Source organism: Syngnathus floridae, chromosome 21 (assembly GCF_059516105.1).
Source record: "Syngnathus floridae isolate MCC-2025c chromosome 21, RoL_Sflo_1.0, whole genome shotgun sequence".
Taxonomy (NCBI): Eukaryota; Metazoa; Chordata; class Actinopteri; order Syngnathiformes; family Syngnathidae; genus Syngnathus; species Syngnathus floridae.
The window spans coordinates 7,703,938-7,726,949 of NC_142433.1; the positions used below are offsets into that span (position 1 = coordinate 7,703,938).

Here is a 23,012-nt window from a genome sequence, read left to right on the forward strand (position 1 = left end):
ACATTCAAAATATAACCGCGAGGGGGCAAAATACACTCATGTAAATACTAAAATAATAAAATAAACAGTCAAGTTGAGACACTTCGACTGTGATAGCCACTGAGCTGCTGTCAGAACAGCAAGTGACTTTTTTCTTATTGTTGCAATATTTATAGACCTAGTATAAAACGGTAAACAAAATCACGTTGATTCTTTTATTTTAATCACAATCACTTTAAATAGTTTATTTCTTACACCGTCTAAAACATTTTTTAAAAAAACTGTCACTTTTATTTTAAAAAAGGAATACAATTTAAAGAATACTTAGTATTTATTTCTATTAAGTTATTCGACTCTCCAGACATATATAGGACTTCACGTCTTTCGTTGTAATATAACTGATTTTAATGTAGGAGCTTAACAGATTTTTGTTGGCGGTGTGCCGCGAGATTTTTTCCAATGAAAAGGTGTGCCGTGAATGAAAAAAGGTTGGGAAACACTGCTGTAGTTTACTGAATGTACTGGATTGCATGTGCCCTTTTTTTTCCTTTTTAGTAATTCCCACACTCCACTAGATTAGTTTTGATGCTTTTGTTTCGATTTTGTTTTGAGTGAAGTCAACAAAATGGAACAGACATTTCTGTAAACGGCAGCGACTCCATCCCCAGACAAGCAAACGAAGCCCATTTGACACGCTGCTGACACGACAGTCACAATGTCTCCCAATGTGACTGTGTTGAATAATTGGTCGCAGCAGAGCTACCGTGCTTGTTAAATGAAAAGCCCTGAGGCCTTTTTTTTGGGGGGGGGGGGTTCAAGGGCTGAGGTGACACTTTAGTCACCAAGAGTTGTCAGCAGTTTACGAGCAGCGACAAAGTGGAAAGCAAAGGTCTTTGTTTACTGTCAACCATTGTCTGCTGGTTAAAGAATGTTGACACAATAGGACTCAAGGCAGATCAATGCGTCGTTATTATTTTCCTTTATTCATTTGACTTAAATGCAGCTGTAACTACATACACCAAGGCAAGCCTGGCGTAGGGCGGAATGCTTGTACTTTTCAGCAGACCCCCCAAAATAGCATGTTTGTGCAACCATTACCATGTCTGGTGTTTGCTTTTACACAGCGCCCAGCCGGCTGCTAAACGTCGTCATCAGTATGCCGCTGATGATGTAACAGCGGAAACGGAGACGCTGTTATTTTGAATTTTTTGCTGTTTGGCTTTAAATAATCCCATTTGTGCCTGAGGTGGCGACAACGTGGCAAACCCGTTCCTCATTAGTGTGACTCCAATCCAGTTGCCGCTGCATAGGAATGTTATTTATGATTGCCAACAAACTAACGTGGCTGCATCCAGAGTTGAGCAGCAGGTGCCTGTCAACACCCGGTGAGCCTCAAAGTGGTTCTTTTTTCACGCTCCTATAGCAGACGCAAATATGCTGACGTAGGAGATAAAACAAGTGCTTTCACGCCCGTGTTAATGAAGGTGAGCATTTCCACAGCAACTTCCGTTGGCAAAGGCAAAGACATGGCTACCAAATTCCATTGATCTTTGTGGCGGGATGGCAAATTTCTCCCAAAAACCAGACCTTTATTTAAATGATGAGTCTTTAATGAAAAAAAACTAGTTTGAGTTTACAAGCATTTTAGGTCGGTAGAATGCTAACAGATGATTGCACATTTTGCAAATTCCCAGCGCAAAAATGAAAAGATTTCCCGGCCACACACGGAGACCTATCTGCTTTTCATATCTGCGTGCGGCTCTCCAAACTGTCGGAGCGTGAACGGAACGGTCGCGGGTGGAACGGCAGAAACTGCACGGTTCGCACAATGAGCTCCTTATCATCATGGTAATGCTCACGCAAGGGCACCTGAAGGCTGATTAACACCAGAGAAAACGTGTCGATATTATCTCGTTAGCGGTCGCGGCACGACACGTTGCATGCCCTGACATACTACGTGTGCGTGCGTGTGAACAAGAAGCTTCACTGCGGGCTTTGCAATACATAGTGCCTGAGTGTCACAAAGGTGAGAGCACAAAAAAGGCCTCAAACTGTCGCCAGCATGGCCGCCGACATGTCTTGTAACCTCTCCCGTCATGCAAAGCTCACCAGCGTCAAAGAATCAACCCTGTAGGCCTCATTTGGCTTTTTCTTTAGCTCTTAGGGCTGACACCCTTAAGCGGTAGACCTGCATTCAAAGAACGACGCGTACATTATCGAGCTAGTTTGTTTTCGTCACGTAGATTTAGACAGCGTGGGACTAGAAAAGATTAACCAATTATTTCCCCCCCTTTTTAAGTATTCTGGATAGGATAGAAACAATGCAAGCATTTTAAATGCTACTTTTTGGTGGTTCGGAACAGATATGAGCTGTAACTGTAAATTAATCCGGCGGAAAATTCTCATTGTGGTCACGCTGCACAAGGTTGCACACGTTTACTTCGAGCAGCGTGTTTGAACGCGAGCGTGCATGTGTGCGCGCTCATACACGTGCTTGCCCACAGTAGTGACGGTGTTCTCTTGGTGAGCTCCAGTCCGCACTCCGCCTCAGGCCGTCAACTTGCAGGAACTGGTTTGGCTCGAAGCCGCAGTTGCCACAAATCGAGCGGGGAGCAGCAACCGCAAATCGGGCTCCCGACACTCCCCCAGAGATCCGCGGTGAAGTCGGCGGCGTCGCGCGGTTAGTGAGGCTGGCCGGGAGCCGCTGCTCGGTTCGGCGGGGGAGCGGGCGAGCATGGCTTCGCCTCCGTGCGGTAACTTGGACTCCGGCCTGGAAATCAAAACTCGCTCGGTGGAGCAGACGCTGATCCCGCTTGTGTCTCAGGTAAAGTCCGCGCGGCAACTTTGCGTGTTTTGCCATGTTTTTTGTCTTGTCGTATAGGGGCGCGCGCGCACTTTAATTGTTGTTGTGTTTCTCCGGTGAAAGCGTGAGTGAAGCACATGACACATTTTTTTTTCATGCAAGTTTCAGCTCACGCTGGTCTGTTGTTGGGCAGAACCTGCAAGATTACATAACGTAACACATCGTGTGCATTTTACTAACAACTAGGCGCACGCTCAAATGCACTTTTTTTGCGTGTGCCTGCTAAAAAGTTTCCGAAAAGTTTGCAACATTCCACGCACGCCGATTGGAGGCGAATGCTCAAACACAGCATTCATCCACCGTTCTGACTTGCAACATGCGTGTGACTGCTGAACTCAAAGTTCCCAAACATGTTAATGCTTGACTCTCAGCATTCACGAGGAGTAGTTTTTGGGTGGGGGCGGGGTAGTGTGACGGTTTGAAGCTCAGCATTTACTCAGCATTCATCCACCGTTCTGACTTGCAACATGCGTGTGACTGCTGAACTCAAAGTTCCCAAACATGTTAATGCTTGACTCTCAGCATTCACGAGGAGTAGTTTTTGGGTGGGGGCGGGGTAGTGTGACGGTTTGAAGCTCAGCATTTACTCAGCATTCACGTTTTGGATGTAACGCTTGACCCTTGCTAACCCAAACTAACCCAACCACGTGTGTATAAATGCTTGACTTTTAGCATTCACACATCTACTGGAACAAGTTTGAGTATACGGAGGTGACGCCAACTGTAAACGGATTCATTCATCGGAAGACGATAGATTTTAATCCTATTTATGCCGCGGAATTTAAAGATGCTTTTTGCATGGTTGAAACGACTTCAATTACTTTTAATAATTCCTTGCGGCATTTATTTTATTGTGCTTCAAAGATATTTTTTTTATTCCTACCTTTCTTTCCTCCGTTTCCGTAGCAACAGATATTGCAAAGAGAATATTTTCCAAGGACTGCTTTTTTGAATGACATCATTCAGTCAGAAGTGAGAGAAGTAAGCATTTGTCGTCCAAAAGCTTGTCAGTGACACATTTGTAACGTGAAGAGAAGGCAAACAAAGCAAGTTTGACAAAATTGCCAAGGCATCGGAGCTTAAAGGGCCAATGGCTTTCTTAAGGTGGACTTTTTGTGTTGTTGTGGCGTTTGATGTCTATCAGGCAGGAAATGAGAAAATCTGCTATCTCGTCTGATCCGTCTGCTGTCTTTTTCCATTGCTATTCCCGAGTCCCCTTATCAGGCGTGATCCCTCCCGAGCCCGGTGGGCGACTCCCGCCTTTGCACATGCACGCCGGATATGCACGGCACATGAACGCTGTCCCACCCAGCTTAGCCCTATTGACGCATTTTTTTGATTCTTTGTGCTTCCATTTCCCCTTTTTGCACTTCCTGCCCGCCCCTTCTCAGCTTGCCTTTAACCACATGACTTTTCACTTCTTATTTGCAACACTGAGGAGGCCTTTTGCTTTTTTTTTTTGTCCCACCAAAGCCTCGGGCTACTGGAAGTCACTCAGGGTTTTTTTTGGTTTTGTTTCAACCGACGTCGCCGCCGCCGCTGCTGCATATCCATACCAATGGTAGCGTACCAGCTGGGATGTAATTAGCCCTCACGTAGAGAGAATGGCAGCGGCGTCAAAGCCTTGCTAACTTGGAGGCTTTTGTCGGTGGTCTCAGGCTCTCACGAGGTGTTTGGAATTTGATCAGATGGGAGAACAGCTAAATGGCTGTGACAGGGATTTGCTTGGCTTTTTTCCAGAATAATTGGGCCCACCAAACGAGCCCTCTGCCCAAGTATTTTAGCATCAAGTCGTGCTCACTTGATGTCTGAAGTTTGGTAGTGCGATATTCAGCTAAATGGGCCCATATTTGATGACACGCCCACCCCTTGCACATCATCAAGAGAAGCGATTACGAGGCTTGTTGTTTTGTCATATGACTCAAATTGGATTGCATATTTTTAAATCCCGACAAAAGCTTCCGGGATGCGATTTGCGTGGCGCTTCCACATTTGTTTTTGTCCCTCCAATTCCCGCATAAGCCGCTTTTTTTTTTTTTGCCGCGGAAAGCCAAAGCAGCCTCGTCACGCGCCTTCCCGCGCTGCCGTTCAAGGCCGCTGTCGTTCTCGAGACAGTCGATCTCGAGACAGTCGTCCTTTTGTGTGTACTGTAGTGCCAATGTGCTGGCGGGGTTTGTGTGTCTTTGCGCTTTGGAATGCGCGCTTGTTTGCTTTGGGTCAACAGAAAGCGGAGGGATGGGCAGCGCATATCAACGCGATCCATAGCCTTGTTTACATCAACAAAGTCATTCAATTTTCAGGAGGTTTTTTCTTTTGCTTTAATTGTATTTGGAATTTATTTTTCCATTCATATGTAATTGTTGTATTGCGGGTCGACCTCGCTATATGTTCTTTATTTTGCCTTTTAAAAGCGAAATGTCCGAACCAAGCACGCGGGAGGCTTCAGAATAGCTTGGTAGCTGCAAAAGTGCTCAAGCTGGGATCTGATTGGCTGGTTGGGCGATGACATAGGCAGCACGCTATTACCAGGCAGGTGATCTTTCTCCGTCCGTGCATCTTTGTTTTCGCAGCCGAAAGTGTGAAGCGGTCGCTGTCGGCGACGCTCACATCCCTGGAGTCGCCATCAATTCTTTTGCCTCTCGTTAAGTGGGGATAAAAGGCTCCATCGACTCCACGCACTTGCTCGTGAAAAGTGTTTTTCCGGCGGGCCAGTGAATCAGAGCGACCGAGGGTTCACGCTTATCCCCAGCGTTGCCAAGGTGCATTGTTTTCTCGTCCGGTCGCCAAGCCAACAGCTTCCAGCAATTAGCGTACTTTAGTGGACACGCTGATCAGCTCGTTTTTGCCCATCCGCGTTTGAACCCGCAACGTGCGAATGGCGTCAAAGTGGGTTCATACGTAAAATCCTTGTCAGGTATGGAGTGGTCCAAGGAGGCAACCAAGAGTGAAAAGATGACTTTCAAGTCTGCTGCCTGGGCACTGGCCAAAATGCATGGCCATTATTTTTATGCCCCCAAAAAAAAGCTGTGATTGCAGCGATGAAAGCATTCATGATCATCGTTCTGTCGTTGCTGCAAAAACGCTGGCATGGCGCAGGTACAGCGCAACTATCGAGAAAGATGCGACTTATCTGATGGCGACATGGCGTCACAGCTGCGAGTCGTCCATTTCCACTCATCAGATAGACAGGAAGTGCTCTTTATCAGCTGGGTTGTGGCGGCTAATGTAGTGCTGTGGCCATTTGCCCCCAAGTCCTGCCACCCACTCTCCCTCAACTTTCAGTCTCTGTCAATCGTTTGCAAGGAATGAGATGAGACAGCTCAGACAGTTGTCATTTGCTGCTAGCTACGTTAGCGCTCTTTGTGACCACGGCCGTGCTTATGGACAACATCGATGGACGACGTCCGCTTTCCTCATTTTGTTTCCCATCACAGAATGGCTCGCCTTGCAGGCCTCTCAATCTTTAATCTCAGTCCCTCCGCTGTGCCCGGATCAACTCCAACTCGGTGGCCTAGTGGGAGAGTGTCCGCCTTGAGACTGGAAGGTTGTGGGTTCAAACCCCAGTCGGGTCATACCAAAGACTATAAAAATGGGACCCATTGCCTCCCTGCTTGGCACTCAGCAGTAAGGGTTGGAATTGGGGGGTTAGATCACCAAATGATTCCCGAGCGCGGCACCGCTGTTGCTCACTGCTCCCCTTCCCACAGGGGATGGATCAAAATCACACTGGGATGGGTTAAATGCAGAGGACAAATTTCACCACACCCAGATGTGTGTGTGATGATCATTGGTACTTTAACTTTAACTCATTAGCTAGGCGGCGGCATGAAAGCCGAGCCAAAGGCGACAGGTGTCATGACATGAGAAAACCTCTGCGTTGGGAGTGTTGAAAGAGAAAAAGTGCAGCGGCCGTCGTCCTTTGTTGTGATTCTGGAACCTGGCAAGGAGAGATAGCGTTTTATCAGCTGGGTGATAATGTGACGCTTCTGTGAGTGGACATCATCCAACCTCGGCATGTAAGATCATATCAGACACTCCCGTCCCGTCTCGTCACTATTTGTGGGCCGGGGGAGGGGGGGCTCGGACACGCTATCAATAAACGAGTCACCCGCTTTCTAAAAATAACGAGCCGATCGAGAGAGGAAGCAACTTTGAGCAGTGCACCTTTGGAAAGTTGCTGAGGGCAATCTGCCCCTGACACGAGTTTCACTGAAATTGAGTCAGATGAACGCCTGAATTCATCCACTGGGAGGGGCCTTCCTTCTCCTGTTTCCAGCCCATGCGTACTGTCAAGGGTCAAAAGTCTCTTGAGAGCTTTACAGGCCTGAAGCAGCCCAAGTCGTCTTCGTCCTTGGAGGCTCAACTCTGGTTCTGATGTTTATCTTGATGAATTGACGCCGTCATTCATTTTTGTCTGGGGGGTTTATCTTTCCGAAAAGCACAAGCCGAGAAGCGAGAGTGTTTCCTTGAGGCAAACTCTTTGTAAGTAGTGGTGGAGAGTGACGCCAGTCGGCTTTTGTCTGCTTTCTCTTGCTGATCCTTTTCTTCAGCCGAGCATTCTATAGCTGTGGGAAGCCGCATGCTATTATTTCTCCATTACTTGTAATTAGCCATCCCGATGACTGATGGAATGTTCTCCAAGGCCGAGTTGGCAAGCGGTTGGGCCGATCCCGCCGAGGACTTTATTGAATTACCCGCTCATTAAACTCCGCTCTGTAGAAAGACGACACAAGGGACGACATGTGAGCAGCTTGTTTGGACCAACTCTTGTTTTGTTGGTTGGTTTGTTTGGGTTTCATTCAAATTTCAATTCAAAGTCCAAAAACCAGGTCTAATCCAAACGATTAGTGTTAATGAGGACCGAACTCCATGCAGTGCTCCACATAGTCATTATCAACAATACAAGACACTGTTCTTGTGTGATCCATTGCCTAATGTAACGCTAACGCGATACGCTAAGCTAAGCAGGTGTCGAACGTTGAGGGGCTTTTGCCGTCACGGTTCCAGCTCCAGCTGGATATTGATTCCCCGCTCGCCTTTGCCGTCTTGCTTCAAATCAGATCGCATCTGACGCAGCAAATCGAGCGTGCGCCGCTTCGTATTTGTTCAGACGGACACGCGGTATTAGCCCGTCACGTCTCTTGCGGATCGTGCGTTCGCCGTTGTCACCCATCGCGGGTATCCATCTACTGTTCTCTCCCTCGGCTGCTTTATCTGTCGTTTGTTATCAGCTGCGGCCGGCTCCTCTTCCTCCACTTCCCGGACTTTTATCAGCCCGGCAGATGACGTTCCTCGTCCTTTTTTCGTAAATGCTCCGGCGGGGCAAGGTTCGGGAAGTCACAGCGGCCGGCTGAGCTGACTGCGGCATGGCAACGCTGCCAGGAAACAAATCAGCGGCCTCCTGTGTTTACACACCCAGGCACATGCTTGCTCACAAAAATGAATAAAAATAGAAATATTGAATAGCATATACACTGAGAATAAAAGGAATACGTTTTGTGCTGACACCCACTATAAAGACCTCACATTCTTGCTGGGCAAAAATTGGCCAAAGATCGTCCAATTTTCTTTCCAAATTCTGGCTTGGCTCTCAGAGCTATCCCGGCTTACAATGGTGGGAGCGTTCAGCACCGATGAATCGTGCAAAGTAGCTACGGATGCGACACAAACAGGGTCCAAAAATGCAATCCGTGTCAGCCGTGTCGTCTGCTTTCTGCTTTCATTCCAGTCCTAACGGCGTGCGTCTCCCCAGCTGCTTTTGTTTTCCGACTGATTTACATCAGCGATGCATTCCTGACTCTCAGGAGATATTCAGCTCTGGTGTTGGCCATACCAATAAAACAATTTCTATCAATTTTAAATTGATCCAAACTACCGTATTTTCTGGACTATAAATCACAGGTTTTTTTTTTCATAGTTTGGGCGTGCGATTTATAATCAGGAGCGTCTTATATGTTAAATTCTTAACACATTACTTACTACCACTACATATTACATACTCACAAGTATAGTTAATCACTTCACATATTATTTTCACTTTAAACTGCATGAGGGCGCACTAGGCCTGTGGAATAATTAGAACCGCAACTGACAATGAGTTTGACCTCAGCTCCACATGTACTTCCGGAGTCAGCAGCAGCGTTATTTATACACGGAGGACAAAGATTAAATTGGATTTAATGATTTGGACTGACGCTGATGGTCTGATAAACTTGTTATCTATGGTATAGTTATTTGAATAAAAGTTAATATGTTACGTTAGGCACGTTCTCAGTTCTTCGTTTGTGTTTATGTAAAGTTAGCATACTGTATCGTTTAGCGTGTTGTTGCTTATTCATGTCTGTAGATGTCATGTTGGATTTTGTCAAATAAAGTTCCCCCAGAAATGTGACTTCGGTGCGACGTATGTTTTTTTTCTTCTTTATTATGCATTTTATGGCTGGTGCGACTTGTACTCCGGAGCGACTTATATTCCGGAAAATACGATAAGACAGGTATCAATTGTTTCCAAACAGTTTCAACGCAGTTTGCGATTTGGTTTCTTACATAAACAGCATCGGTACTTTTCTCTGCGCAATAATAAGTGTGCAAGCAATTAATAATCAAGTGATGATTCATTGACTGGAGGCATACATAATAGATGGGCTCAGTAGGAGTTGCGTCAAGCACCCTTGGGTGGCCTTTCCTGCCCACTTCTATTTTTACCGGGCCTCCGCTAAGGCTGTACGATGTGCTCCTGACTTGACTTTTGCCGTCCAGATCACAACGCTGATCAACCACAAAGAGCGTCCCAGAAAGTCTGAGCGCACCCTGGTGGCCATCCAGCGCGTGGGCCAGGCGGTCAGCGTGGCGGTGGGCCGCTTTGTCGCCGTCGGGGAGGCCATCGCCTTGGAGCACCATGAGCTCAAGGACGAGATGGGACACGCCTGCTTCGAGGCGCGCCGAGCCGGTATGTTGGCCACAAAAGAGTCAGGATACACGCAAACTCTCCCACACATGTGTTATTCTTGGTCCCGCGTGACTTTCTGCCTTGTCTTGTCCTGCAGGGGACACCATAGCCCAGCTGACAGACCCGGGCCCGCCCTGCATCGTTCCCTCGCCCTCGGTGACGGTGTTCAGCGACCGCTCAGGTATGGTGAAGGCCGCCCGGCTGCTACTGTCGTCCGTCACAAAGGTTTTGGTGCTTGCCGACCGCATCGTCATCAAACAGATAGTGGCATCGCGCAACAAGGTAACTGCCTCCGCTAGCTCAACGCTAGGGAAATTAGCATCAGCATAGCCTCAAGTCATTTGAACACAAACTGTGTAGCAACACATGTAAACAGCCGATATCAGCCCCTAATGAAAGAGTTCTCTCTCTCTCTCTTGTGGCAGGTCCTGGTGACTCTGGAGCATCTGGAGCGCGTGAGCACCTTCCAGGAGTTTGTGCACATCTTCAGCCAGTTTGGCAACGAGATGGTGGACTTTGCCCACCTCACCGGTGACAGACAGAATGTGAGGATTAGTACGCTTCAACTCTGCATGCCGAGTTCCCTTTGGGAGCAGCTTGCACTTTTTTATGCGTCGCTACTAAGCGGGAGGAAATAATGACTAATAATTACATGGCCTTTGTGCTAAATTGCCGAGAGCGTGTTTGATTCTTTTGTCCCTTGGCCAAATCTTCCTCGTGCCCAGTTGGGTTTTGAGAGGTGCAATTTGTGTCCCTCTCGTTCTATTTTTGTGAGATCCTTTTCTGTTATTTTGGATTTCCGTTTTGTTTTGATATGTCCCTTCATAGCAGCACGAGAGACAATTGGCAGGAGCCACTTTTGACCACCCGCGTGTCTGTTGCAGGACTTGAAAGACGAGAGGAAGAAAGCCCGTATGGCGGCGGCTCGGGCCGTGCTGGAGAAATGCACCATGATGCTGTTGACGGCCTCCAAGGTAAAAAGGCTCGCTGTCCGGATGAAGCTGAGCTGAGGCTTTTGACCCATTTGGCTTTGGCGGCTGCAGACTTGCCTGAGGCACCCTGACTGCGAGTCAGCGCGCATCAACAAGGACGCCGTCTTCCAGCGGATGCGCTGCGCCCTTGAGCAGGTCGTGGACATCGTCACCGAGGCCCGCGGCTGCGCCAAAACCGTCCTACCCGCTAGCATCTGCGATGCCGTCAAGGACTACAAGGTGCGCGCTATATCCAGCGCATTTGTCCACCGCACGCCATCTAATGACCAGACTCAAAATGTAGGTGACTGAAATATTTGCATTGGCTTTGGGCAGATGAGCGTGGAGAGCCTGCGCGACAAGCTGGCCGCCTCGCCACCGGAAGGCGTGGGCCACCGGCTGGAGGCGCTGGTGGAGCGCACAGAGGACTTCACCGACTCACCGTACACGGGACACCAGCAGCGCCAGGCCATTCTGGCCCTGTGCCAGCTGGCGCGCCAAGACGCCCGCCAGCTGCTGCACGCCTGGACCCAGGCCGTACGGAGCTTCCTTTTCCTTTCTGGGTTTTCTGGAGCCGCGTGTGAAATGTCTCCCATCTTGTTTTGTGCCCGCTCCAGCAGCAGTCGCTGCAGGCCATGGAGACCAGCGAGGAGTTGGAAGTGGCCATCGCCAAGTCGTGCCAGAGCGTCAACGACCTCAGACGCGAGGTGACAAGCCATCCGGCCTGTCTGCCGTTTGTTAGCATTTAACTAATGGATGATGTGGCTGCTTTCAACCTGCACTTCTGCGATTTTGGCATCTCAGCTGCACAAGGTGGCGGTGGGTCGCGCCTCGGAGCTGCTGAGGATGCATGCCGAGCACTCGCCGCTGCGTGCGCTCAAGGCTGCCGGCGCTGAGGGCAACCCAGAGGCGGTGGCACAGTATTCCCGAACGCTGACTGAGCAAAAGGAGCAGCTAGTGGAGGTACGACGACAGCCAGGGGGTGGCAAGTAGTGTTGCCGACCCCCTTCCCAACGGCTCTACCCACCTGCAGAACTGTCGGCTGCTGTGTCACGTTTGCGGCACCGAACCGCTGGAGATCACCTGCGTGCACGCCCAGGAAACCTTCCACGTGATCGGCCCGCAGGTAAGCGCCACATTGCTCAATGAAAACCATCCCGCTATCGCCTGTATTTCGGTTGGCCGCTGCAGACAAATGACGTCCATCGTTTTTGAAGCCAGCCCGTGCGCGTCTCCCTCATCTAATCGTGTTTGCTGTGTGAGATTGTCCGTGCTTGTAATTATCCGGCTCGGTCCTCCGCCGTAATGACTACACGGCCGCCGAGGTGAAAAGTCGAGCCGTCAGTAAGGCAGCAGCACTAGGCGCGACGCTGTTAGCCCAACAGGCTAATTGGCTATTAATGAAAACACCCTCCCGGGGACGACCTCATTTCCTGTAGGACGAATTAACATTGATTTTTTTTAACCTTTGCTGATGTATTTATGCAGGTTGTCATGATTTTTCCTCACTGTGTTATACAATAGCAATAATACATATAATGATAGTCATGATACCAATTATAATTTTACGTGTTTTTCCTCTAGATCGTTTCGGCGGCGCAGACGCTTGCGCTGCACCCGTCCAGCAAGATCGCCAAGGAGAACTTGGACGTGTTCTGCGAGGCCTGGGAGTCTCAGCTGGCCGACGTGGCGCTCCTGCTGCGCGAGATCGACGACGTCTTGGAGGGAAAGCGAGGTGCGCACGTTGATTAACTTGTGAATTGCTAAAAACAACTCTTTGTCTGCGATAATGGAAACATTCAGCGGCAAGCTCGTGCTGTTGTTTTCTACGTGAGGCCTTCAAAGTGCAAGTTGAGGAATGCCGATGAGCTAAAGCCCCATCCGTCCGCTTTTGTGCTTACAGGAGACAAAAGGGCCTATTTGTCCCTTCCCAGAACCGGAGTGAGTCGCCTGCAGTGCACCCATGCGTCCTTCATCACGGCATGGTGAGATACACTTTTGTTTTGGTTCTGTTCTTCCACCTTGCAGAAACACGCCGCCACCACAAAGAGTGCCAAGCCTGTCAAGTTGGACGCCGAGGTGAGGCCACGCTGTCATGCTACAGTGCGTGATCGATTGTCGCCCTAAACCAGATCAAACCGGCAGCGACTTTGTGCTGGTCGTGCAGGAGCAGAGCGGCGTGGCCAAAGTGGGCTTAGAGCTGCAACTGCTGTCGTCCGACGTGGACGCCGAACTGGAAAAGTGGGAGGAGCATGAGCAGGTGGTTCGCCACAGCCAGAGCGTGGCTAGCATGGCCTACAACATGTACCTCTTTACCAGGTTGACTCGTCAGCACAACGTCCTCTTTCGTAGCTTGGTCTTCATTTATTTCTCTGCTTGCCTTTCCCAGAGGCGAGGGGCTGCTCAAGACCACGCTCGATCTCTTCCGTCAAGCTGAGGTACTTCTTCTTGTACGTCTTTCCTGAGGAGTGACCCAATTTTTTCTTTTTTCAGATCGGGTCGATTACGTTTCCATTCTTTGCAGTCGGGCTATTTTACACTGGTTGGTAAGGGGGGATGGGGGGGAGAAACCAGACAACACCCCAGAAGTTTGAAATCATTTTACTTGATGGACCCAACGCATCATCAGGCCATTTATTGTTGTTGGTCTGTTCTTGACCTCCTCCCGCCTTTCAAATGATGTCATTTGTTCTGAGATTGATTCTTCAGAAACCGAGACACGCTCCCCCTTCTCGCCTTGCAGAAATCACTTTCTTGTTTGTTTTCCTTGCTCTTGTCCTCTTCAGGTTCTGTCGGAAGAAGGACTCCAGCTGTGCTCTTCCCTGCAAATTTTCAGCACGCAGGTATTTACCGGCAGAACAGCGCTCCCTGCTGTTTTGTGATGTTACGCATTAACACGGTGAAAGGGAACTGGAACGTTTTGGAAGGGCGCAATGTGTGTTTGGAGCAACTGCCTTCAACTTTCCGGGTTGCAGGAAGCGAGTGACTCCTAACCTGAGCTGAACTGAAAATCATGACAAAATCTTGCTGTGTTCACTGAAATTTTCTTTCCATTTATTAAATCTCTTTTCAGCTGGTTGGTGATGAGAAGTCGGCATTGATGTCCAAGGTGGAGAAGCTGCTCGTGTTGTGTCAACAACTGCAGGCGGGGGCCAGGACCCCCGTGCAGGGCAAAAGCGCCACTTTCCAGAAGGTAACACACAGCAACACATTTGATGTGTTGACTAGCTCTTGAGGGCTCCTGTCTTGTCTCTTCAGGTGGACTCTTCCATTCAGACTACCAGGAGCATGTTGACCCTCATCCTCAACATTCTTCCAGCGTGTAACAAGCCCAATGCAAAGGTAATTCCAAAAAAATAAGACAAAATTGATAATTAGAGTTTTAAAAAAATTAATGGTGTAGTAGAAGTACCGCGAGTGCGTTGAGAACACGTACATGCAAAACAAGCGGAATATCAAGGCTATGGAATAAATTCTCAAACGGCTCTCTATATCCTCTTGTGGCAGTCCAAATCAGAGCAGAGCAGCCTGGACTCTCCGCAACATTGGCGCCCGAACACCTCCACACCCGTCCGAGACGGCGAGGACATCCTCCATAACAATGACAACAACGATGGCAACCACCATGACGAATTTGCCGTCAAAGCCTTCGAGCAGCACTTGGCAGGCCTCAACCTGCTGGAGAGCAACTAAAACGAACACTGGAGCCTGTGGGTCGCGTCATTACACCCGACGGCCACACGAGGACGACAAAGCTGCCGAAATTGATTGAAGAACTTCACTTGAGCTTTGTGGCGTCGCCCATCCTTGTTGTCTTGTACAAACAGTGGATAAAAGGTGACACACCTCTGCTCAAAATGTTGTCATTTAAAAATAGACAAAGATAAACCATTTAAAAACTCGAATTTTAGTGAAGCCTTTTCAAAAGGGCATTACAAAAGAGATCAAAAGTGTGCACACCCTCTTAGAACTGAGGATGTGGCTGCGGTCAGAACGCCTCAATGATGGAAAAGTTTTTAAATGGTTTGTAGGTCTTTTTTGACTCAAAAGAAATTGCATATTTGAACACTAGTGTGTACATTTTACATCCACTGCGTCAACATGATTGTCTTGTGCTATGTGTTTTTGTGCCAGTTTTGCGCTACGCTGTTCCACACTATGTGCCACATAAGGACAACCCAGTTAAATATGCCAAATATGATTTTAAGGAGAAATTTGTTAGCAGGTGTGTACGTGGAATGGTCGTGATCGATTTTGTGTCGAGATGCTTTTTGTCTCGAAATGTGAGCAGCTAACGATGCTTGGTCGGACGTGAAGAAGTTTAGTTTTGGATAAAATAATAAAAAGCATAACACGAAGAATAAATAAACAATATTTTTTATTAAATCGCTGTTGCTTGTTTGATGTATTCAAAACTAAACATGATTTTACATTCACCTAAAACTAAACCATAAGGCTTTGAAACTAAAATATTTTCAATATTTACAACCTCCGATAGGTCCCGTACAAAACTTGAGAACGGAAAAGACGCAACAGGAAGTCCACCATATCAGGCCATTTTGCCCATTTCCAAAAGTATAGAAAAAAGAGGCAAATGTCAAAGAAGTCAGTGCATCAAAGACCGAACGGCTGAAGACGTGCAGCCATCCTGAAGGCACGGCGCAGCTCTTGCACAATTTCACGTATGTCGTCACGACGGCTGCGTTATCGCCGTCGTCTTTGCGGTTTCCCGTCCGGCGATAAGCTTTTCAAAGTCATCTCTGCTCAGAAGGTTCTCCGTGATGCTTTTGCTCTCCTCAAACTTGGGCAGGATGATGGCGATGTAGCCATTCGTGGATGGCTGCACGCAAAAAACACTTCAAATCAAACTGACGTCATGATTAGATGAACGTTCTTAAGCTTCAGTTACCTTCTCCTGCAAGAGAGCGGGTCTTTCCAGAATGTTCTCGTTGACCTCCAGCAGATGTCCCCTGATGCAGCTGCCAAATAGATTGGGATGACTGGGACAAAGTTCTCCACACACGAATTTGGGATACAAAACCGGAAGGTTCACCTGTAGACCGTGAACTCAGTTCCATCCGTGCACGATATCCGACACAGTGGTGCAAATTCGGTAAGGAACTGTCCGCCCTGGTGAACGCAAAGCAATAAAAGTGAGTACAGAGGCAGGCTGAAATGCAACACATTCGGGGTGCTAACATTACCCGCTTGGACTTTCCAGACACTTTGTTGTTTAAGCGGCTGCAGCTTTTACTGATCTGGTAATCGATCTTAGTGATGGTTCGCCCTTTCTCCAGCAGCGGGTGAGTTTCGGCCAAGGTGATGACACATATTCTGAAAGAAGAACACAGACACCGTTTTTTTTTTTTTTTTTAATGTATGATCAGCTATTATTTAATTGTAGAATAACAAATAGTTACCTGTTTGAATGCTGAAGAATGCAATGGTCTTCACATGGCTTTCCCTTCATATCTATAAAATGTATGCATTACATAGAAAACTCACAATAAATCAATGATAGGTCCCATTGCTAAATTTTGAGCTTATATTGTTTTCCATTATTGCAGTGTCCTGACTTGTGAAACACATTAGTATTTCGATATTTTTGCAATAGTGACAACTTTACACGACGGCTAGACTAACAGCCTTACACGAGGACCACTTTGTTTTTATTTACCGGCTCTATACCATCGTGTGTAGTAACGGTCGATCACCGAAGGCGCGGCGGCATCACCAACTTTGTGCTCCACATCGTCGTCCATGAAATGGATTAAAAGAGAACTACGACGTTCACCTTACTTGTTTGTTGTCGGACAGTAAACAGTGTACCACAAAAAGACGGTCCGGATTCAAAAGAGACATACAGAAAATTGTTCCGCATTCTATGTTCCGCGTGTATAAAAAAACAAAAAACAAACAGACAGCACTCTTGCAATAGATAAGCAACTAATTGTAAGTATTTGTCTTAACCAAAACATCTGTTATACCATTGCAAACAGTTTCCATGTGTCATAACTTTGGTCGAAATACTCTATGTGCTGAGAAATACTCAACATTGTTGTAACTGCATGTTTTCCGTTGTTTTAGGAGTAGATCTGTTTCGTGCAGTATACCAGCCGCTCTCCTCTTGACATTTACACAGGCAACCTGTCAAATTCCGCCTGCAAGTATTTGGCTTCACCAAGCAATCAAGTAAGTGCCGTCTATTGACTCTAGTCAACCTAAACCAGGGGTGTCAAAGTCAAATGGACGGAGGGCCAAATAAGAAATTTAGCTACAAGCCGAGGGCCGGACTGATCGAATGTTCATTGAATTTTTTTTAAATGACGCATATAGTCTAGTGAACCTAATTGAACCTACTGAAAACTTAACAAATATATTCGAATATGATCAGATAAATAAAGCAATATTTTCTTATGGCTCTGTCAGTAATCTTTAATTTTCAACAGACACAAAAGACAAGTTTCCTTTATATAAAAATCCCCATAACATGAACATTAAATTAAAGAAACCTGTATTGTTTAAGGCACCATCAGTAACCTATATTTTCTATTTTAGCAAAAGTGGGCTAAATTTACTTCAAAGAAAAAAATAATAGCAATTTTTTTATCATCCACTCAACTGAAATATTTTTAAAATATAATTGGATTGAAATACAATAAAATAAAGAGAAAAAATCTATTAATCAAAAACAACACTTTCCTCAAGGAGAAGTAACATGCAGTGAAAACAAATATTAAACTTTAACTTTTAAATTTTCTATTTTAGCAAAAGTGGGCTAAATTTACTTCAAAGAAAAAAATAATCCGCGTGTTTCGTTTCATAATGTCGTCTCAGATTATACTCTTTCAGTACCGCCACACTTTCTCCACACAGAAGACACACAGGTTTTCCAGCTACCTCCGTGAACATATACTCCGACTCCCACCTTGTTTGAAACCCACCTTCCTTTTTTGCCATTTTTGATGGGTATCTGAAAGTTAATTTTACAGTTATGCTGACGACTGCTGTGCTAATAATAAACACTGAAATGAAGCAGCGTACTGCTCGGTGCATCACCGTTGCATTGTGGGAAATGTAGTATTGGTGCATGTAAAAGATCTGCGGGCTGCCGGCTTGCTGTGGTCTGCGGACTGGTTCTAATAATAAATCAAGATCATCCCAGGGGCCGTAAAAAACCTTCTCGCGGGCCGGATGTGGCCCGCAGGCCTTGACTCTGACATATGTGACCTAAACAGTTTTTCACATTGTCCACAAGATGTCAGAGTAGTACAGGTGTTTGACAGCCAAATGAGTTTTCCGTAAATCTTTCTGTCTGCATCAGCTGCCGCCGAGACGGAAAGTTTTGCTGTCAGGGCCTGTCGTGTGGACTTTTTCCATGACTCTCATGCAACACCAAAAATGCAATGGTCGCTTGGGTGGAAATAGTTCATCTAAAGGGAGAATCTTGCATCAGCCCTAGAATAAAAAAAAACATATGTTCAGTGGTGTTTTCAGGATGAAAGCAAAATGTGGCACACAGCACACTTGGCTAGATTTGCAGTCAATTTTTAGTTAGCATGCAAGCTAAAACCGCTAGTTTTGATTTAATATGAATAAACTTGAAGTAAGTTTCTCCACTGTGGCGCCATCTGCTGGAGCTGCTGGGTCGCTGCCCTCCCTGCTTCAAAAGCCAAATGACTAAGTTTACAATAACTCGGCACTCTGTTTTTTGAGATGGGGGACATGATCACACCATTCAATAATGTTCCCAGATTGGTGTCCACGGTGCTCCCTCGCCTTCCTAGTCTGGCTGTTTTGGCATTTTCAAGTGTTTATCAGTTGCTCTGCTGTCCATTTGTATCTGTCAGCCTGTCTACATTCCGTGCATTTTACCACTTATTGTTGGAAGGTTCCTTCCCGAGGGGTTCACCGGCGGGCCGCTGTCACTGGAGCGTCTGCAGCTGCAGCAGGCTCACACACACATACACGCACGCACGCACGCACGCATGCACGCACACACACACACACACACACACACACAAAAGCACACACGGAGCTCCACGTCAGCTGCTACCGCTACACTCGACTTCTTCTTTGGCATGAACAACACCCCAGGCGTGGACCTGCTCCAGGAGCTTGGAAAGATAGATAAGGGAACACCTAAGAAAATGGGCCAAGGCCAGGATGCGTTTGAGCAAGTCACAGCTCATTAAAGGCCACTGCAGCCAAACAGAAGCCAGAAAAAAAGTATTTTCCTGGAAAAGGACAAGACATTTGCAAATGTGCATTGGGAGGAAGTCTTTTGGTTCCGTCTGGCTCGGAAAAATCCATCGTTCCGGTGCTGCCCTCTCCTGTCCTGTAGGTGGCACTAATGCTCATAATGTACTAGGTCACAACTGCCACACTGCCAATGTGAGCTTTTTCTTTCTTTCTTTGTTTCTTTTCATTTTGCATTTTGCTAGATCTGCCCCATTTAAACTCCCTGCCCCATCCAGGTCAGTAACTTTTAACTACTTTGCCCAAATCACAGTGGTCCCCCAAACAAATGTCAAAAGATGATTGCAGGGTTGTTGAAGTTGTGGTGTGCTCTCCCAAGTTGTTTTCTATAGGTCTTATAGCACTACTAAAAATACCCAAAGCAGTCTGGGGTGCGGCCGGAAATATTTCACTCCCATGGATGTGCGTATGTGAGCACGAGAACAAAAAACATGACGGATACTTGTTAGGTTCAAGTCAACATATCATGGGCCTCTCCAAAACCTTTACAGCAACGTAGTGAAACTGGCTGTCCGAGACCTCTTGCTTTCAAATGCGCCCCTCTCCAGAACTATGAACAGGGTGTTGACTAGTTTTAACAATGTGTGCAGTGGACTGGGCCGAGTTCCGAGTATTTTGGCTACAGAAGAGCAACGGCCTTCTGAGGCTTGCACCCTAAAATGACCATGCACTGCACAGGAGGATTTCTGCCAACACGTAATGTCAATTTTACGAGCACAGACACGACTTAACCATGCCCTTTTTACACTAACAAAACGCTGACTCATCCACTCTCGCGCTTTAATGAGCAGGTGAGCTTGTAAAAAGGAAGAAGCCATAAACTTTTGAGCAGATCAGGAAAAAGATGCAGATGCAGGAGAACCTCGCCCCGTTTTGGTGGCATTTCCACTAACGTCTTTAGGGGAACCCCAGTAACCCCGACAAGCGTTTGAACGCTGCAAGGACATTTCCACAGCCTCCGTCTGAAATGACAAAATTATCCACTGCGAGGTTTTTTCTTACAAGCCAAATTCCCCAGATGCTCGTCAGGGATCGTTTTTCCTTCCAAAGTCGATCCTGCCCTCTCGAAATGACAGACGTCGGGCCACTAGTTGGCGCCTGGCTAGCTGCAAATAACATCTAAAAGCGAGTCTGACTCGATTGCGCAGCCAAAACCACAACTGGCCGCCATGAGACCGTTGCCGTCGTTTTACTCTTGTGTGCAAACTGAGGATGTTGTCAAATGCGGGGATAACAAAACCATTAAAAAAAAAATCTCGACGTAAAATCCATCATTCCGTCTCGCACAACATTCTTTAAGTGAAGCCTGCCCGCATGAGGGCCACTCATGAGAATGACATCACGTTTTCCGGCCGGCCGACTGCCACATCATCCAGCGCAGGGCGGCATGGTACCAGCCGGCTTTTGCACCTTCAGGTTACTCTTCAAAGACAGAAGAGACAGTGCAAAGAGTGAAAGTCTCTTGTGTGGTGCCACCTTGTGTGGTGCCACCTGTGAACGTGACCATGTTTTAATGCCAACCTACGAGTACGAGTTTGCTTGCCAGCCAAGCCCATAATGAGAGCGTGCTGCCTTCAGCCGCCCAGATGGGACTTGCCCATTTATCGCCGTGTCATCATCTATCACCCTGTTATTATGCACCGGGGAGCCATTATGGCCAGGCGCACCTGTGCAAAGCGTGTCCCCCCCCCCCCACCCCCCTCCCACACACACACACACACACACACACACACACACACACACACACACACGCTTTGCGGGCCAAGCAGAGCCAAGTGGTCATTGCATAACCGAGACGAAACTTCCTTTCCACTGGCTGCTGGTCAAGTTCTCCTGTTGGAACTTCCACAAGGATCTTCCACTTGTTCTTCTTTTGTAATCATTAAATTCAAAGTGAATCATTGCTTGCAGCTTTTTCTGAGTTGTCATCAAGTGTCACATTGTCAAGTTTGTTTTTGTTTTGCTACGCCAGGCTCGACGTGGATGTGCTTTGCTCCAAATCCATTGTACGACTTTGCAAATTGCCTCCATTCTTTGGAATCTTGCAGCAGATGGAGGCTATCAGGCAAGTGGGACCTCCACGTCAACGATATGCACAATCAACTATTTCGAAAATATCGACAGACGCTTTCACACTTGTCTGTGTCCTAAAAATAGATTTATTTGTGCTCGATCTCGTTGTTTCGCACGTCAGGCAAAACACGTTCTCCTATTGCACGAGAAGATCAGAGGCAAGATGTTGTCATCGCTTCAGCATCTCATCGATTGCTCGCATGTCTTCCAGCTGTGCCTCTCACGAATGACTTTGAGGTTTTCATGTCCTCGACCAAGCCGGCCGGCACTCTTCGACTTGATGCTGTGGACTAAACATGCTGCAAATTGGTGCTTTTTTTTTTAGATCGCCGACTAACCCAGCGGCCGCAGCGTCAATGGACGGTGGGTCAGCGAAAACACTCCCGAGACAGAGCATTCCTGTGGCGGGTGGGCGGAGAACGCACCACACCATCGAGTATGGCTCGGCGTCCATTTTTATGCGGGGCAGGCAGACGCACTTTTTCTTGTTTTCACCAACTTAGCGTGAACCCAAAAGGAACTCACACAGAGTCTGTTAGGCTACGGATTTTAGTTATTGATCTGACTCCAAATTGCGATCAACACTTAACACATGAGTTGCTATGTCCCAATCCACACACTGGCGCACCTAACAATTTTGCGAGTTCGTTCTGTCAAAGAGAAGACCAGTAAATCAATCAGACCAAATTTACCAATTGTTTATTCCTGTCAAAGCGCACTAATACAGGCCTGGGTCCCGGGTCCCTCACACTAAAACTCGTGCGTTTTTGTGACCACCAAAAGACGACACATTCTTCCGGGTTGCCCTGTTTTGAAGAAACACAATATAAATATTAAAGCATGCAAAACATTGTGAGATGATTGGTCGATGGCCATCTCCTCCCCGTGTCGGTGTTATTGCTGAGGTCAGGCGGTTGGGTTTTTCCCGCGAAGCCCGACCACCTGGACGTGATGTTGTTCTCGTTTCTCACCGACCTTGAGGTGTTCTCGTCCGGTACTCCCTGTCTGGGCCTATTCCACAACACAAGTTCATGCAGTTTGCCTCCACATTCTTCGCCACCCACCAATCCACACGAGCACTCCAATACTAGATATTATATTAATATGATTATAAGTTTAACACAACCTTAAAAATGTGTTTGCAAACTGCCGAAAACACATTTCCCTTTAAGTCCGAATCATTTTTGCTTCTCCACCGGCGGCGAAGTACCGCTAGACGGGCCCACTCGAATCCTGCGTCTGATTTGTTGCGCTCTCGTTGGCACTTTGAGCGTGACGTCACTTTTTCAATTGGAATCTTTTGGAATGCAGAATCCTCCATTGCCAAGTGGCAGAGTTCCCGTATTGGAGTTTGGGGGAAACATTATTTGATTTCAAACGTGTTTCTGTGTGAGGCCGATGTTGTGCTTCCCCGATGACGCGCACGTTGCATTCCGATCGTGGAGCCTCGGAGATGTTGACCCGCGTTGCGGGCACGTTCACGCCAGGCTGCAGCATTCTTGCTGGAGCGCTTCCAATTTTTTTTCTTGCCCGTCGGTGAGCTCGAGAGCGCGGCTATATAAAGCATCTCTATATTAGCGGATTGCTTGGTCCACACGTTCAAAAACAAGGCACGTAGCAAAAAGCCACGGGCCTCGCGTGAAATTATAATCCACCCAAAAAGCTCAAGAATCAGAATATGGGGACAAAAATTTTCTTTAAATGGCAACAACTAGAATAGGTTGCCATTAACTGAGCTTTGCAGCAATATAATTGTAGCTCTGATTGTTTCATGCATTCACCTCCCGATTGAATAATTGCGGCGTATTTAATGTAAAGCCGTTTGAAACGCATCTTTTTCCAATTATGAAGCGCCCTGCGACGTCTGTATTTTCACGTGTTGCCCCAGGGTGCACTTTTTTCCGGCGCCAATTGGTGG

The 23,012-nt window shown here is 47.2% G+C and overlaps 2 protein-coding genes and 1 long non-coding RNA gene across 6 annotated transcripts; 2 read left to right on the forward strand and 1 right to left on the reverse strand.

Annotated features, from left to right (window-relative positions):
- Positions 1-2,428: 2,428 nt before the first annotated feature.
- ctnnal1 (catenin (cadherin-associated protein), alpha-like 1) lies at positions 2,429-15,148 on the forward strand. 3 transcript variants are annotated; one of them, XM_088365446.1, is made up of 19 exons: positions 2,429-2,803; positions 9,602-9,791; positions 9,889-10,073; positions 10,217-10,336; positions 10,676-10,765; positions 10,835-11,002; positions 11,099-11,299; positions 11,380-11,469; positions 11,567-11,725; positions 11,796-11,888; positions 12,347-12,497; positions 12,666-12,703; positions 12,791-12,841; positions 12,930-13,081; positions 13,152-13,212; positions 13,549-13,605; positions 13,836-13,955; positions 14,021-14,104; positions 14,270-15,148. In XM_088365446.1, the coding sequence occupies exons 1-19, from the start codon at positions 2,714-2,716 to the stop codon at positions 14,453-14,455; spliced, it is 2,286 nt and encodes a 761-aa protein (XP_088221572.1). In that variant the 5' UTR covers positions 2,429-2,713; the 3' UTR covers positions 14,456-15,148. The 3 variants fall into 3 exon arrangements, with proteins under 3 accessions (XP_088221572.1, XP_088221573.1, XP_088221575.1); XM_088365447.1 differs by having other exon boundaries at positions 2,432-2,803; positions 11,383-11,469; positions 13,152-13,200; XM_088365449.1 differs by having other exon boundaries at positions 2,490-2,803; positions 13,152-13,200.
- abitram (actin binding transcription modulator) lies at positions 15,126-16,609 on the reverse strand. Of its 2 annotated transcripts, none has more exons than XM_088365450.1 (6): positions 16,440-16,609; positions 16,183-16,234; positions 15,967-16,096; positions 15,816-15,892; positions 15,672-15,741; positions 15,126-15,602 (listed from the first exon to the last, which is right to left on the reverse strand). In XM_088365450.1, exons 1-6 carry the CDS (start codon positions 16,522-16,524, stop codon positions 15,453-15,455), a joined length of 564 nt encoding a protein of 187 aa, XP_088221576.1. In that variant the 5' UTR covers positions 16,525-16,609; the 3' UTR covers positions 15,126-15,452. The 2 variants fall into 2 exon arrangements, with proteins under 2 accessions (XP_088221576.1, XP_088221577.1); XM_088365451.1 differs by having other exon boundaries at positions 16,451-16,592.
- On the forward strand, positions 16,518-22,118 carry LOC148380420 (uncharacterized). Its single transcript, XR_015855071.1, has 5 exons — positions 16,518-16,714; positions 16,850-16,954; positions 20,994-21,086; positions 21,216-21,331; positions 21,420-22,118. It is a non-coding gene; the product is annotated as an uncharacterized LOC148380420 (long non-coding RNA).
- Positions 22,119-23,012: the final 894 nt, after the last annotated feature.

Coding starts and splice junctions, on each gene's coding strand:
- ctnnal1 (XM_088365446.1), top strand. CDS start 2,714: ATGGCTTCGCCTCCGTGCGGTAACTTGGACTCCGGCCTGGAAATCAAA. Junction 11,470..11,566: donor TCAACGACCTCAGACGCGAG/GTGACAAGCCAT, acceptor TTGGCATCTCAG/CTGCACAAGGTGGCGGTGGG. Junction 14,105..14,269: donor GTAACAAGCCCAATGCAAAG/GTAATTCCAAAA, acceptor CTCTTGTGGCAG/TCCAAATCAGAGCAGAGCAG.
- abitram (XM_088365450.1), bottom strand. CDS start 16,524: ATGGACGACGATGTGGAGCACAAAGTTGGTGATGCCGCCGCGCCTTCG. Junction 16,097..16,182: donor ATTCTTCAGCATTCAAACAG/GTAACTATTTGT, acceptor TTCTTCTTTCAG/AATATGTGTCATCACCTTGG. Junction 15,893..15,966: donor TGTCTGGAAAGTCCAAGCGG/GTAATGTTAGCA, acceptor TGCGTTCACCAG/GGCGGACAGTTCCTTACCGA.